At 38.2% G+C, this 16,483-nt stretch overlaps 1 protein-coding gene across 1 annotated transcript in view; it reads right to left on the reverse strand.

Annotated features, from left to right (window-relative positions):
* Positions 1–6,881: 6,881 nt before the first annotated feature.
* SVOPL (SVOP like) overlaps positions 6,882–16,483 on the reverse strand; it is a 74,052-nt gene continuing 64,450 nt past the window's right edge. Inside the window, exons 14-15 of the mRNA XM_078059832.1 lie at positions 13,157–13,270; positions 6,882–6,926 (exon numbers count right to left, since the gene is read on the reverse strand). Coding sequence (XP_077915958.1) covers positions 6,882–6,926; positions 13,157–13,270 — 159 coding nt within the window. The remainder of the gene's footprint in view (positions 6,927–13,156; positions 13,271–16,483) is intronic.

The raw sequence follows: 16,483 nt of genomic DNA on the forward strand, positions 1-16,483 counted from the left end.
TGTTTGGTTTGCTGTGTGTCTCTGTGTGGTTTGTTGTTTGCTTCTTAACTGTGCAGGTGATCCTTTTATAACAGGACTCATTACTTGCAGTATGGCTGTTAGTGGAACTACCTAGAACATGAAATACAGCCGTGTGCGCCATGTTTGACGTGAGGATTCTTCAACATATACCCTATTGGGCATTAAATATAAGTTCCCCTGTAAGGGACTAGTTTTGTGGTTTTCATCTTTCTTTATAATTTGGCATAAAAATGTGTTGTGGAATTTGGGAGCAGGCAGTTGGAGGGAATTAACAATGAAAATTTAATTTTTTCTGAAGCTTCTGTTTCCTGATTTTAAAAGTCAGAGCCTGAAATTGAATCTTTTATCTGACTTGATTTTGAATTTCATTTTCATTCTCCCAATAGAGGTACAAAAGACCAATCTTCTGAGAGTAAGCATAGTGTTAATGAACCAGACCTCGCTAGTTAAACTGATACTCATTTATTCCTTTTGTTTGTTCAGTATCAAAGAAGGAAACTAAATTAAGATAGAAGAAAAACACTGTGCCATTTGCTGATCTAACATTTGACAAAATAGTTACACATGAAGTTTTTCAAAATAACCATTATAAAACATTAATTGAATGAGGAAATTTTTCTCTTTAGGCTGATAGAATATAAATAAGGCTGAGCTGAAAGAACTTTAATCTTCTTTGGATGGTATCACCTCCCATGAATTACACCTAGAGGACTTGATTTTTTCCATAAGGCATTACTTCTTAAAATGGACAATTTGAAAATATCCTGGAGCTAATTCATTGGGTTTTCATATATTGCTAAGGATAAAATATGAGAAAATTTAGGAACAATAGCTTCTCATTGTAGACTTAGGTCTTGTCCATAGTATGTCAGTTACTCATTAATAGTTAAAGAGTCTTAATCACTTTTCCAAACATGTGTTTCAGAATAGTTGTTGTATTAATTTGTGAATATGCATTTGACATTTATTCTCCAAAGGCTGAACAAATTTTGATAACAGTGCATATACCATTTGTCTTTCTTTTTTTTTTTTCTCTAGCGTTTTTTAGCACAGCAACTGTGGAGGTTTTGCTTGTAAGTTTATTGTTGATATCTCAGAATACTGTTCTTCTGGCCATTTGTTCTTCCATACTTGTCTGCTGAGTTAAAACAGCAACACAGATAAATTTTGAGGAGGATCACAAAGGGAAATAGCACTTAAAGGGAGAAAAATATATAATTTCTTAAATGCATCTGAGCCAGAATTTCTACTATCGTGCCCAAACTTTCACTGTTAAATTTAGTCATAATAATATTTTAAAAACAGTATTTCACCTTTACCATTTTTTGCTGATTGAAAGGTAGTTAAGAACCATCTTTCTTATACATAATACAAATTACATTAAAACTAGGTGTTTCTCTCTCCAAACAGCCTTTTCGTAATGGTCTTTTAAGATTAAAGTCCTGTGACCTTATTAACAAGCACCTGTGTGCCTGGGTGGATCCCAGCTAAGTAGTTCTTAAATTCTAATAGAAGTAAGGTATGAGGTGAGCCTGACTATTCCCCATGCTCATTTAGAGAGCATCTTCCCAAAAGTTCAGTGTGACTCAAGCAACTTTGACCTGAACTTAAAACACTCCAGTGTTTACCTCTGATCAGAAACTCCAGATTTCCTTCTGGATTTGGAACCACAGCCCAGTGTCATAGATGCAAGACCCTGTAATGCTAAACGTGATCACATGATGACACCTTTGGCCAGGGCTTGTGAATTGAACAGACCATGTGGGAGCTAGGATTTACCTAATTCTGGCTCATCAAAAGCTTTCCCATGCTTTCCCATGTATCAAGCATCTGATCTTTCTGGCATAAGGCAATAATAATATATTCAGAATAAATTTGTATATGAGCATCTGGCAATGCAGTTATTTTCTTTCAATTACCAGGCCTTGCTTATCTTTTCTGAATGGAGGGGTAAGAAGTTGGATGTGCTAAAAGGAAAATGTCCTTTCCCCTTGGTAGTTTTACTTGCTTTTTCAAGCTAAAGAACAGGCTCCATGTTTTACCCCTACACCGTAGTATAAATGCAGTATAACTTAGGAATACTTTCACAAAGATTCACTCCACAATCAGAAGGGTGAGTTTACAGTTGATTGCTCCATTTATGAATTTGCATTTCAAATTCCTATGTTGTTACGGTGCTTAAACTTTTAAATTTGGGTTTCATGGACAGGCTAGACAATGAAAGGAGAACTCCTTTTGCTGAGGCCGGATCCATAAATTAATGTGAATCCCTTAAAGTTGCTATATGTGAGCAAAAGGTTTTTAGGTGTAAATAGAAGATGTGCTTATTTTATGTTATGAATGAGAGAAATTGAGTGATCTGATTGGTTATTGTAGACATGACCATGAGTTCAACCATCTAATTTCTAATGGAAGCCCTCCTTTTAAGTAACATGTACATATTTTCTAAAGTATTTTATAACCTCATGTAAATTAATGGTTGATATCTTTTTTATATATTGCCCTTTCATCTTGGGTGTGAATTTAGTAAGTCATAATTCACACGGTGGTAGCTCATGTTCCTTAGAATAATGCTGGCCAGTCAGACCACCGATTACTTTCCCCCACAAAGATTTGCTTATTGTGAAAGACATCATAGGCAGTAGTTTTTGCTGTTGTTTGGTCTTTGTTTTTTAATTGGGGGGGGGTGGGTAGGGGCAACTGGTGCTTTGATTTTTAATAAAAATTAGCTTTGATGGATTTTTACTGTGAATGTTTTACCACAAGCAATTTTAATGGAAAAATTACTGTATGTCATTCAATAGAATCTTACCTAGTTCAAGTCTCTCTTCATTACCAGCTTTGTATGTTCCTCTAAAAAAGTGATACATAATAGGGATGAGCTACTACTCTGTAAATGATAGGAAAACTTTCTTAAAAATTCTAACATACGCATTTCACCAGCCTTATAAGCAAAAAATAATTTTACAAACAGGAAGGAAGGGGGTGATAACTTTAGTTGCTGATTCCCATCCCCCTCAAAGTAGGAAAACCAAAGATGTCATGAAAAATTCTCCTTGTCTAAAACATGTTGGAAGAGGAGGGGAAGACAGTAGGGACTTTTACGGGTCACTTTGAAAGTTTACTGATGTTAATTTCACCTGTAAACTTTCTAAAGTTTTGATTCTCAGAAATTACAACTGTTTTTAAAACTCATTATTGGAGGTGGCACCTGGGTGGCTCAGTAGGTTGCAGCTGGCTCTTGGCTCCTGATTTCGGCTCAAGTCATGATCTCAGGGTCCTGGGATCAGGCTCTGTACTTAGCAGGAAGTCGGCTTGAGGAACGAACACACACACACACACACACACACACACACACACACACACACACACACACACACACACACACACACACACACACACACACACACACACACACACACACACACACACACACACACACACACACACACACACACACACACACACCCCCACCCACCCACCCACACACACACACCCGCCACTCACACGTGCTCCCTCTTTCTCAAATCTTTAAAACTCACTATTGGATATTAAATAGATCTTACTTTGATAGGGCTGGGTATAACCTTCTGTTTGATTGTTGAGTTTTTACGTAGAATAATGAAGTCCTACTTTGAATCCTAAAAATAGCCCTTACCTAAAAATTACAAGTTAAACTTTAGCAAAATTCTCTTTCCCATATCTTCAAATGTAGATGTGGAAGAAAGTCTAATGTCCTCTGCCATGTATCAGGATACTTGTGTGAATTCCTTACCCGTGTTCTCTAATGCCTTTAAACCTAACACAAATGCACTAGAAAATTCAGTCTGGAATGTTTTCATTACTAATGATTAAAGCCAAGTTATTGTTTGGGGGGAGGGGATAGAATACATAGATCAACCAGAGTTAAGCACTTCTCACCCTTGGAATGGGATTGTATGGTCCTGAGAGGTGGCATTTCTCCAAAGAAAATCAGGGTGTTAAGAGGAAAGAGGAGGAATGGCAACAAGAATGAGGCACCATGGTTTAACAATAATGCTGGTTCTCTAATCTAATTGATTTTAGGGATTTATTGATGAGGGTATATGCTAAGAAAGCCCAAAATACAGAAAGTCTAAAATAAAGGTTTCAGCATTCATATTACAGGATGAGTTTTTGCCATTGTAGACTATGCTTTAAAGAGACTTAAATCTGGGGCAACCTCGGTGGCTCGGTCGGTTAAGCATCTGCCTTCGGCTCAGGTCATGATCCCAGGGTCCTGGATCAAGCCCCAAGTCAGGCTCCCTGCTCAGCAGGAAGTCTGCTTCTCCCTCTACCCTCCCCCAACTCATGATCTCTCTCTCTCTCTCGAACTTTTTTTTTTTTTAAGAGACTTAAATCAGTTTCTGTATATAGAACTATTAGGTTTGGGGTGACTTGAAATTTGTTGACTTCCATTTCTACTAATGACTAATACTACTAAGGAGGGTAAACAATACACATAAGTTTATAAAGGATTTCTTGAATTTAGTATTCAATTAAAATCACATTAATAAAATTTGCTGTTGACTAATTCAGTGTCTTCCAGGGAGCCTGGATACTAGACTGGTGGACAACATTGTAAAGTTCCTTAAGCCTGGATACTTCCACAGGTACTGGGAGTTCCTGAAATTCTTGAGAAGATGCTTGAGCATCAGCTTTGTCATTGTTGACTGTGATTGTCCATCACTACTATCCTTTGGTTTTATTATATTATCCTTTGGTTTAATTATAAATTGCTGCTAACATCAGCATCAGAATTGTCAGTTATGATTGGGGGTGGGTTGTTTGCCTAACCCTCCCATGTGTAGCCAAGACATCTTTGCATCAGAAATATTTGGGCCTAAAGTTTTTAATAGCTATACCAAGGTAGGTTTGTAAACTTTTAAAAATGACTAAGAAAACAAATTAGGTGATTGCCTACTTCAAAGTGTTTGTTTCAGTCTCCATTCTCAAGGGTCCAGGGAACTGCAAAATGCCATAGAAGTCAAGAAGCTTTCATAGGATGAAGAATAAGGAACAAGTAAGTATCAGAGCCCAGAGTTGGCTTGGCACTTGGGGATTGGCTGACTGGAACATTTATAGGGACCTGGACATGAAGTTTTGGTTTGTGATGGGGCACACACCCTGAGTAGAGCAGTTCCATCTTGGACCTTGAAATTTATTTCAGTAGCCCTCTGCCCCTATTTTTGATCAAAAATAATGTGACGTTCAGTTACCACTGGCTCTTCAGGTCTCAGTGTAGTATTCAGAAAAGATGTCAGGCTTATATTCTTGGGGCTGGTAATGTTCTTGTATTCTCTTGTTACGTGTGGACAGATGTTTAGCTAGTCAGTGGCTGCTCATAAGCATTTAAAATTTCTGAGAGAACACAGCATATCAGGGAGACACTAATTCTTACCAAAATAATGCCTGTGGTTTGCAGAGTGCTCCAGGGTCAAGGTTCCTATTGATGTGTGGTGGCAAGCGAACACTCAAGGAAGAATTCTTGAGATTTTTTTGGTGCAAAAAGGTGCTTTTATTAATTATAGCACAGGGACAGGACCTGTGTGCAGAAAGAGCTGTCCTTTTGCTGGTGGTTATATGCCTAGTGCTCAACGGGGAGGGATGTGCAGGCACTATTAGATCACACGTGTCTTTGAATTTCTACTTGTAAAACTACTTCCGTAAGATTCCTCTGGTGCTTATCATTCAGCTCAATATTAACTATCGGTGAGATGTACAGGCAGTCATAAGACCCTTGAATGTAGCAACCAGTACATATTTGATCCTTATCGAAACTATGCAGGCTGTAGGTCAGTCTTTTGGGCTAAAGGTGAACATTTTTCTGCTTCTATTCCACATCACTATGTCCCAAACCAACTAGAAATCAAGGAATGATTTTGTAGAGGGGGATATTTCTTTAAGCCCGTTGGCCTGCTTATGTATTCCGTCTACTTGTCTACTTCCCTAGAAGTATTTATCCAGTGAGTTTCAGAGAAAGTGAGGCACTGGAAAGCGGGGAGAAGTTTGTGACAAGTATAAAGAACTACAGAATCACCAGCCTCCCAACAGATCCAGTAGTTGGTTTTCCCTCCTTTGTAATGGCCTGAGATATGTATATAATAGTATCTTCCTTGCTGGCCAGGGCGAAGCAATAGGTGGACAAAAGAATCATAAAGGATGGTCAGAGAGGGAAGGAGGCATGGAGGAATAGTTCATGGTGTGGTGTCCTGGGAAGAAACACTTTGTCTCAATGTCTGCTTTTCTTCCTAGTCAATTTGATTTTGAATCTCAGGTGTTTACATAGGACCAGATGCCAGATGGAACCTTCCTTAGTTGTGAAATATGTACCCAGGGTTTAACACTTTGAAATTTGGTAGGGCCCTTTCCATGAGTCTCACTTTTGCAAAAATACAAGTAAAACAATGATATTGTTAATGACTATTCATTATAATGAAATTGTTATTTCTGTGATAAAACATTTTAAGATAACAGGAATTATAACTCAACATACCAGTACATACCAGATTTTTAGGAATTTAATGTGATTTTTGAAACATTTACATTAATAACGTATCTGTATGGGTATGGATATAGCCTAAGAAGGTTAACATCACTAACTTGACAATGTTTCCTCTATAATTTAACATCAAATAAGCCTAATTAGGCTTAACTTTTGTTCTATCTCATTAGAAGAAATCTTTTGAGATGTGCCAGGGACCCTCTAGAAAATGTCCGTTAATTCAAAGTCAAAAAGACTTTGTTTAGAATTTGAGTTGGGGGAATTTTGCCAAAGATACCCATTTACCAATTAACTTCAGAGGCTAATAACAAAGTTACATAGTTATTTTTTAAAACCCTTAGTTGTTGTAATAATGAGAAGACTGGGTTAAATACTTGAAGACCTGTTAAAGACAACATGAAGCATGGTCAAGTATTTTGGTAAGACCACAAATTCTTTAATCTGCCTAGAAAGCCAAGAAATATCTTTATTTACACTATCTTTAGCGCAGGTCAATAATCTAAGAAAGCTGTCCTTTGAACAGAAAAACAAATTCTAATTTTGCACCAGTGTACTTTTGATATCAAAACTCTTTTTTAAAACTTAACTGACTGAGCCACCCCTATTTAAGTGCCTGCCTTCAGCTCAGGATCCAGGTTCCCTGGCTAAGCAGGAAATCTGCTTCTCCCTCTACCCCTCCCCTCTGCTTGTGCTCTCTCAAGTAAATAAAATCTTGAAGAAAAAAAAAAACAACTTATATCCATTCCAGTCTTAGCCTTTTCCACAAACCAACAACTTTTTAAATATTCATTCCGGTTTTGCCCTTCTTTTTCCTCTCATTCTGGAACAATCCATTGTTTCCCTTTGGACAAATTATTTTTCCTTTAATAAAAACATGTCCATATCTGATAACTTCTCTTACCCAAAACACATCCTACATTTATTGCAGAGATGTTTCCTTTATTTATGTATATTATTTAGAATTATTAGCCCCTTAGAATCATTAATCCTTTAACAGTAAGCAATTGGGGACTATCTGTTGGCTAGCATTTTGTGGATTGACAAATGTATAAATATATTTTATAACTTCAAGTATATTCCTCATAGGAAATTTTTCAGTGTGGCACAAAACATGTTTACTAATACACCCAAGTATTTTTATTTCCTCTGTAAAAGGAAGCCAAAAGTGGATAAACTTATGTTCAGTAGTTAAGGTCTCCATATTTTATCTTACTTGTAAATGATCTAGATATTCAGTGAATGTCCATCATTTAATTTAACTCAGTATAACTTTAAGGTTTCAGGTCACAAAAAAATTTTTGGGAACAGTTTTTAAGGAAACCTACCATAAAGCGTAATTATTGTTGAAAATTTTATTTGTAAACTTTTCTATCTCATTATTTGTTCTTTAGATTACTCATGAGACATTAAACAGCTAACCATCACCTTATTTGACTTTCAGTAAACCCTAGGAGGAGTAAAAGTCCTGTCTGTATTTAATATTGATAACTCTAAAGAACTGCCTGTTTTAATTAAGCCAAGAAACTTAAAATAGCTTTATTTTTTAAACCAAAGATATCCTAGATCACTTGAACTTGAAAAACATTTGAGTTAGTGTCTGTATTTCTGAGAGTATATATAAACACTGAGAGTATTGATTTATATAAACACGTGTTTGTCTTTAAGCAACTTAAATAGAGCTCTTGACAAATTAATTTTGGCAATACCATCTGTAGGTAGAAAAAAGATAACAAACACCTGTCCTATCTATAACAAACATACAGATGCAAACCGGTATCTTAGAGCTTTTGTTTTAAAATTTTAGCCATAAAATGTTTTAAAATTTTAGCCATAAAATGGATACAATAATATACTAAACTCACTAGTGTGTCAAGAATAACTGGATCCAAATTGTGTTTCTGGCAGATAGAATAAGTTCATCTGCTCAGATGGCTCAAACTTCTTACTAGAGTTTGTGGAGAAGACTTAAAAATTTTTCACTTACCTGATTTCCAAATAGCCTTAAAGTAACAATTGCCTCCCCAAGGTTTGCATTCCAAAGAGATGGCCCTTAATGGTTCCTAGAAAATACTGGTTGGAACATTTACATCTCAAAGGCACAGAAAAAGAATGTAAGTTCCTCCAAGAAGAATCTTTGTTTCCTAAATCCAGAATTTTTATAACACCTACAAGCCTTTTGAGATGAATAGGGGAGGTTAAAAGGAGGGGTGGCCTTTTTCTGTTCTTGTAAATTACAGACTCAATTTGTAAGACAAGGACATTTTTAATTCCTCAAAGAATTGGGTTGCACCCTGAATGATACCAAGGGGCTGACCCACCCATCCAATCTTCAATTTGCTTTTTTATATCTGGAGGATGATCTTCCAACTAAGAAATCAAAAAAAGATTCCTGCGTTCTAGATTTAGAGCTGTTTGTGTTTGGCATTTTTCCCCCCTCTTTGTATAAATTTCATTGTATCTTAAGGGAGAAGGCCTAAAAAGTTCTATCAGGCTCTGAATATTTGCTTGTTATTTGGCCAACTTCTGGCCATAGGGTACAATCCTTGTAACTACCTTGCCAAATTCCAGCCAGCACAAAACATAAATATTCCTAGCAATATTTAACGCTCCGAAAGATTTTACCCTGCCAAGATCCATAACTTCTCCCAAAGATAACCAAAAGAAAAAAGGACCTTAGCAATTCCCTGATCAACACTTGGTAGGCCCCTAGACACAAATGGGGTACAACCCACATTTCTGTGCAGCCATCTTTTGGCACCCATCCTGACAGTTGAGGGGCCTACAGACACAAGAATGAACAACCTACAAGCCCTAGCAGGCAGAAAGCCACAGTCTCAGGAAACAAACTGAGACAAAGTAATTGCCATCCCTGGGAGAGAAAGGATCAATAACCAATGGGTTCCCTAAAACCAAATTCCCAAGAATCTGGATTTGGAAAGGACAGGACAATGTACAGTTTCTCTTGATCAGGCATTACAGTGGTCCAGAAGAGCTGACTTTGATAAGAATTCTCTCTCTTCACCAGCTTCTGCCAGTTACACCAGGATCCCATCTACAGGCTCCACTGAGTGGAGTTTAAAATCGAGTGTACCTCTCAAGATTTGGTAAGGTTTTCCATTAATTTTAGTTTCCCCTTGGCAGTTTGAGGGAATAACTGGTAGTAATTTATAGGAGAATCTCTCAGAGTTCCATCAACCCTAGCCTCGTGGAGGTGGGTAGAGGTCCGTCCTTTCAGAGTAAATATGGGGGCATTCAAATGTGATAAAATCTTCGAGGACAATTTTTTCCAGTGTCCCAGTTGATAGCACCAATTTGTGGGCCAGTGTGTTGATGATGGACCCCCTAGGATGGATGCAATAGGGGAGACCCAGCTGTTGTCTTAGGTTCCTGGCCTTGGAGCTGTTGCTGTTTTAAGGTCACTAACTTTCAGGACCATTGGCTTGGGTCTTGTGGTCTCTACAGGGTGGAAAGGCAATTCAGATAATGGAGGAGTAGACTGTGATTACTCAGGTAAAGGAAGATAGAGGGGAGTTCAAGGTGTCCCATCATCTTACAGTCTTGTTTTAGGTATCTCTTGTGTCTCAAACTTTATTAGCCTTTTGCACTGAATCAAACTATTTTGGAATTTTGAAACATCTTGGAGACTTCTACATACCAATTAAAATAGGTATCCTCTCCTGGTTGTTGATTTGGGAACCCTTACTTTTTTTTTATTTAAGTGTACTTCTTGTCGGTAGATACAGCTTCCAAGACCTCAATTCTTTGAAACTTGACCTTATTTAAGTCTTGGGTTTCTCAGAGTAAATTAATCCCTAAGCGGGCTTGGGGATTTTGTGACGTTTTCTTGTATTTTGTTGCACAGAATTTTTCTTGAGGTTGCTAAGTGACCTAGTGTCAGTCTACCTTGTTCTGTGACCAACGTTTCCTTGCACTGGAGTCTTAGATTTAGGTGGCAAGTGCTCTTTTAAGTGCTCAACCCATGCCCACCAACTTCACATCTTTGGCTTCCAAGATTCCAATTAGCAATGGCTTTTAATAGTCCAACTTGTGCCCATTTAGATTTTGTTGTTCCATTGGTTAGAACAGTTCAAATTTCTTATCTTACTTCCCCAAGTCTCCCAGCAATTTATGCAAAGGATGTACCTCAAGGCTTTAGGAGTTGCTAACTGCTGCCACCTTTGCAGACTCCCAATATAATGTACCTTTCTGGGAACTATATTTTACATACATACATACATACACACACACACATACATACATAGTTGTATATAACTGTATATATTTGTAGCACATAGCTCGTTTAGATCAGAGAGCAGCATACAAGGCCTAGAGTGACTTACCCACGGCCCTTGGTTTTGATGAGAGAAACAGTGAACTCAAAGGATTCAGCAGGCTCCTTGCATGTGTGTCTTACTGTTCCATAGGGCCGTTAGCAGTTTACTTCAGATGCTCGTCCTTGTTGCCAAAACCAGTTAAAAATGATTTAGGTGACCCAAACAAACCTTATTTGACACTATGGATCAGGCAATGTCCATTCCCAAGAGTCCAGAGAACTACAAGCTGGGCAGAAGGCAGGAAGCTTTTATAGGATAAAAAATAAGCCAGAATTGGCTTGGTGATTGGCACACTGAACACACTGTTTCTGGCCCAGTAGAACATTTACAGGGACATGAAAGTTATTTTAGTTTGCTGGGGCACCTGGGTGGCTCAGTTAAGTGTCTGACTCTTGATTCCGGCTCAGGTCATGATCTCAGGTGGTAAGATCGAGCCCTGCATTGGGCTCTGCAGGAAGTCTGCTTGAGATTCCCTCGCCCCCTGCCCCCAGCTCTTGCACTCTCTAAAATAAATTTGTTTGCTGATATGGCACTCTGGGCAGGAGCTATTCCATCTTGGACCTAGAAATTTATTTCAACAAAACTATGGCCTGTTAGCCAAATTTAACCTCTGGCCCTCTTTTACACAGTCTAAGAGATAGGGATGTTTTTTACTTTTTTTTTTTTTAATTTTATTATGTTAATCACCATACATTTTTTTAAGGCTGAAAGGGTGGTGGAGGTGTGTGACAGAGACGATATTTAGCTCACTAAATGAAATATTTATGGTGTGGCCCTTTACAGAGAAAGTTTCCTGACTTTAAGCCATTTGCACCTCTGGTTCAAATAGGAATGATTTGCACCCCTATTGAAGCAGGCGTATAAACCCTCTCATAAATAGACTTGGCTAATACAGTGATACTTGATTGTGGCTGCAGTGAGTTCTTTTTCCACTGCAAAGTGCGGATGGGAGGAGTAGATGAACAAGCCGTGGGGTCCCCAGTTTTAGAGGTGTCCACAATAAGCCTAAATAGCAATAAAAGACTACATCTCAACACAAAAGCCTTAGGTGTTTTTTTTTTTTCTACACCATACCTAATCTAGTAGAGTGATATGCACGGGTGTGATGTCCTGCATGCTACGATTGCTCAACAAAGGGCAGATAAGTCATTGCATGATGTAGGAAAGCTTGATGCACTTTTTAATTTTTTATCACACCATGGGAGTCTCCCATAAAGTAATAAAATTAAAATAAAAACAGGATCTGGGAAAAAATTCATTTATTCCCAGCTTTTTTGCAATTATATGCAAGATTCATGCTAATTTAGGCATACTTTATAGATAAGCACACAATTTAAATGCGAATTTTAATTGTGAATTTGACTGTTTTGAAAGGCTTAATGATACAACCCCAAGTTCATGCCTTAGCTACCAAATTTCAGGCCAACTTTTGCTACAAACCTCATGGGAAAATATCAAGTATATATGCATTTTCTCTAAGAAACTTTAACAGACTTGATGTCAAAGAAAAGCTACCTTCCCCCTACCCATCTCCCATAGAAGCCTTTCCAATCTTAAAAGTATATTTTTATAGAAGTTCTCTATAGTCTCCAAAGAAGGACATCAATATAAAGTTTACCCACCTCATTCTCATGTGCCTTATTTTTCAAAAATACATAATCAGTTTCTGTATGTAGCATTACCAAGTAGTATACAGAAATTAAACCAAGTTTTTAAAAATGTGCCACAGCTCTTCGTAAAGATAAAATGCATTTTTCTTCTCCAGTAGACATTGGTTTACAGGTCTTCATTTAATTTGCTGGAATAAGAAGTGATTCAGTAGATCAATACATTTAATAAAAAGAAAGCCTTCTCCATTCATCCTCAATGTCTGACACTCAAAACTAGTAATAGAAGATTTCTTAATAAACTTATAAGGAATTAAGACCCTAGCATTTACCCTGTGTACCTGACTGGCAATGGTAGCTTTAGAGTTAATTCTAGTGTGATAAAGACATCATTCAGAAAAATCACACTATAAATGTCCTCTTTCAAGAATTTAGCAAAGATTTGGAGTGAATACTTGGTTACTTTAGTTTCAGTGCTGCTCGAAGTTACATGCAAGCAAACTGGATACCCTTTTATTTTTTTACTGGAACCCATTAAGCAAATACCACACACATTAGCACACACCTGGATGTCAGGTGTGCTTCAAAGAAGAATTTCCATACTCCAAGTTCATTTCCTTTGGTCCAAAGATGATAGTTGAGAATACTTAAGAGATTTCTGCATCACTTACCTGCAGGGCCCGTCCTTTGGTCTCAATGGGGAGAGTAAATGCAGAAATGGCACATACAACACAGACCGATGAGAAAAGACACAGGGCCCCCAGGAATGATGCACTCATAAGAACCTGCAAGTCACAAGGAATGACTCAATTTATTGTGCCCCAGTCACTTCTAAATAGATTTTTTTTTTTTAATTTTATTTATTTATTTGAGACAGAGAGAATGAGAGAGAGAGAGCACATGAGAGGGGTGAGGGTCATAGGGAGAAGCAGGCTCCCTGCCGAGCAGGGAGCCTGATGCGGGACTCGATCCAGGGACTCCAGGATCATGACCTGAGCCGAAGGCAGTCGCTTAACCAACTGAGCCACCCAGGCGCCCTCTAAATAGATTTTTATGTCAAAGGGGAAATCCTCTCTCCACCTACATGAATGGATGTCCTTTGCAGCCATTCTGCAAATAGTGCATTCCTGACATCTTAGGTCTATTATTTATTTGGGCCCAGCTATTGTAGGCATTTTGTGTGACCCTGTGAGTTAGGACTGACATTAACACGTCCTGGCCAGGTCAGACCTCTCTGCACCCACTCCTCAGTATCTCCAGAGCAAACCAGTATCTGGGGAAGAGAAGAGATCTGGTTTTCCACACTTTCATACCAGTCTAGTTTGCTCAACTTCTAATTCTCATTGTATGCGGGACTCCCTCTGCCTAACATCCACTTGTTCCCCCTTCAGTTCTGACAGGATGGATTAGGAGGAAGTTCTGTTTGGGGTTTTTGGGGGGTTTTTTTGGAGATGTAATCTAATGATCTCTGAAAAGATAATCCATTTTATCTATGTTCATGATGCTTCATGTGTGACAATACTTTCTGTTTGGTGTCCATTTTTTTCCACATTCAGAGTGGATTTCTGCCAGTTGGCCAAGACCGTGCTCTGTTACTGGCAAGTTCAGACACTCCCATCTCCTACATCTGTTAACCCAGGGCCGTCTCCAGTTAGCAATAAGCCAAGCACTTGGTAGTTGTCAACTCATCTCACAAGGATGGTTAAATGAAGTGACTAAGGAACAGCAAGGCTCTCTATAGTCACAAAATAATACAATTTGGACAGACCTAGAAATTATCAGGTCTAGTCCAACGTAATGTTACAAATGAGCCTAAAGTAAGGGCTAAATGACTACCTGTCCAAAGTCACATACAGATCCCTCACATGATCTACTGCTATTCAACCTCTTCGGTTCCCCTAAGATACACAATTTGAGAGCCCATCCTGTGTATAAGGCCTGCTGCCTTCCAAAACAGTAAATAATTCCACCTGCCATATGAGCAACCCATGATACTAACTTCCAAATAACTATTGTGTAGTTGACCTAGCAAGTATTAGGTATTATTTTCTAATTTATCTCCCAAAATAAGTTACAGTTGCCCCAAAGAGGAATTTGGGAAACCAGGCTCAAAAAAGGGAAAAGAGGTAGGAACCAAAAGAGACCAGGCAGTTGAACCATGACCAAAGCATGCCATAGTTAAGCATGTGTCTAGATAGACCTGCCAATCCTGCCCTTTCTGTCCTTTAAAACCACAATTCACACCACCACCAGCCATGAATTCTCAACTATTCCTCCCTATCCTTTGCAACAGATTTAAAGTCCTACGTGGGGGCGCCTGGGTGGCTCAGTTGTTAAGCATCTGCCTTCGGCTCAGGGATCGAGCCCCACATCGGGCCCTCTGCTCAGGGGAAGGCCTCCTTCTCCCTCTCCCACTCTCCCTGCTTGTGTTCCCTCTCTCACTGTGTCTCTGTCAAATAAATAAAATCTTTAAAAAAAAAAAAAAGTAAATGAAGTCCTAGGTGGTGTGAGACCTGATGGGTTCAATTTAGGTTACATAACTGCTCTACTATCTAGGATCAGAGAGAGCAACTGTGCCCCCCCCCTTTTTTTTTTTTTTGCTTCCCTACAGAGATACCAGTCTGGGCTTCATAGCAGGACTCCAGCAATCCATTAGATGTTACTGGATATTATTCCAATAAGTTCCTTTCTGCCTAAGTTAACCAAAGTCAATTTCTAGTGGTTGTAAAGAACTATAGTGCCTGATTATAAAAATCATCTGAGAATTTTGTTACAACGTATATTCCCAGGCCCCTCTTTGATTCACTGTATCAAAAAGATCAATCTGTTAATCCTCTACTTCTAAAAATCAGCCCAGACCAGGGACAAAGAGCGACATTACACAGTGAAGAAAGGTTTAGCCACCACCAAGACAACAATTCTAAAAGTTTACCACAAAGCTTCAAAATATATTCAGTAAAAACTGAAAGAAGGTCTAGATAAATCCACATATAGTTGGAGACTTCAGTACCCCTCTCTCAATAATTAATAGAACTACTAGTCAGAAAACTGAGGACACAGAAAAACTTTATATGCCATCAACAGGGTCTAATTGACACTTAACAGAACACCTTACCCAACAACAGCAGAATACACATTCCTTTCTACTGCCCATGGAACATTCACCAAGATAGACCATGTTCTGGGGGCATAAAATGAACCTTAAAAGATTTAAAATCCTAGGGTTGCCTGGCTACCTCAGTCAGTAGAGCATGCGACTCTTGATCTCAGGTTTCTAGGTTCAAGCCCCACTTTGAGTATAGAGATTACTTAAATCTTTAAAAATATATATATTTAAAATCCTAGAACGTGTTCTGACTAAAAGAGTACCAAACTAGAAATAACAGATAACAGCAACATCTCCATGTACTTCTAAATCCAGGGGTCAAAATCTCATGAAAAATGAAAATACAGAATATTAAATGTGTGGGAAACAGCTGATAGGGACAAAAATAAAATACATAGGAATAAACAAGAAATGTATAAGATGTATATGAAGAAAATTATAAGAATATATAAAGTTGACTAAGTCTATTTAGTTCTTAGAAAAATGTACTGTGAAAGTATACTTCTCAAAATAATCTGTAATTCTAATGGATTCTCAATCAAAATCCCAGTAGGATTTTTTGAGTCGATTTTGGGGGGGAAATTGATTCTAAGGTTAATTTGGAAGAATGAACATATAAGAAAAATCAGGGAATTTCTGGAAACATGTGCAGGTGAGAGAATCTGAGGGAAGTTATTAGCCTAAGTGGCAATAAAGTTCTAATCATTAGCAGTGTGATGCTGGTGCCAAAATAGATCAGTAAAACAATGCATCACAAAATAGATCTAAGTATGGAAATTGGGCTTATTATAATAGCAGCGTGGTAAATCGATTGAGAGGAGCCAAACAAAAGGATGATTAATGGCCTGGGGACAACCTGCTAGGCATTGTTTTGTTGCTTTTAAAGCTGAAT

This window comes from Halichoerus grypus, chromosome 12, assembly GCF_964656455.1.
Source record: "Halichoerus grypus chromosome 12, mHalGry1.hap1.1, whole genome shotgun sequence".
Classification (NCBI taxonomy): domain Eukaryota; kingdom Metazoa; phylum Chordata; class Mammalia; order Carnivora; family Phocidae; genus Halichoerus; species Halichoerus grypus.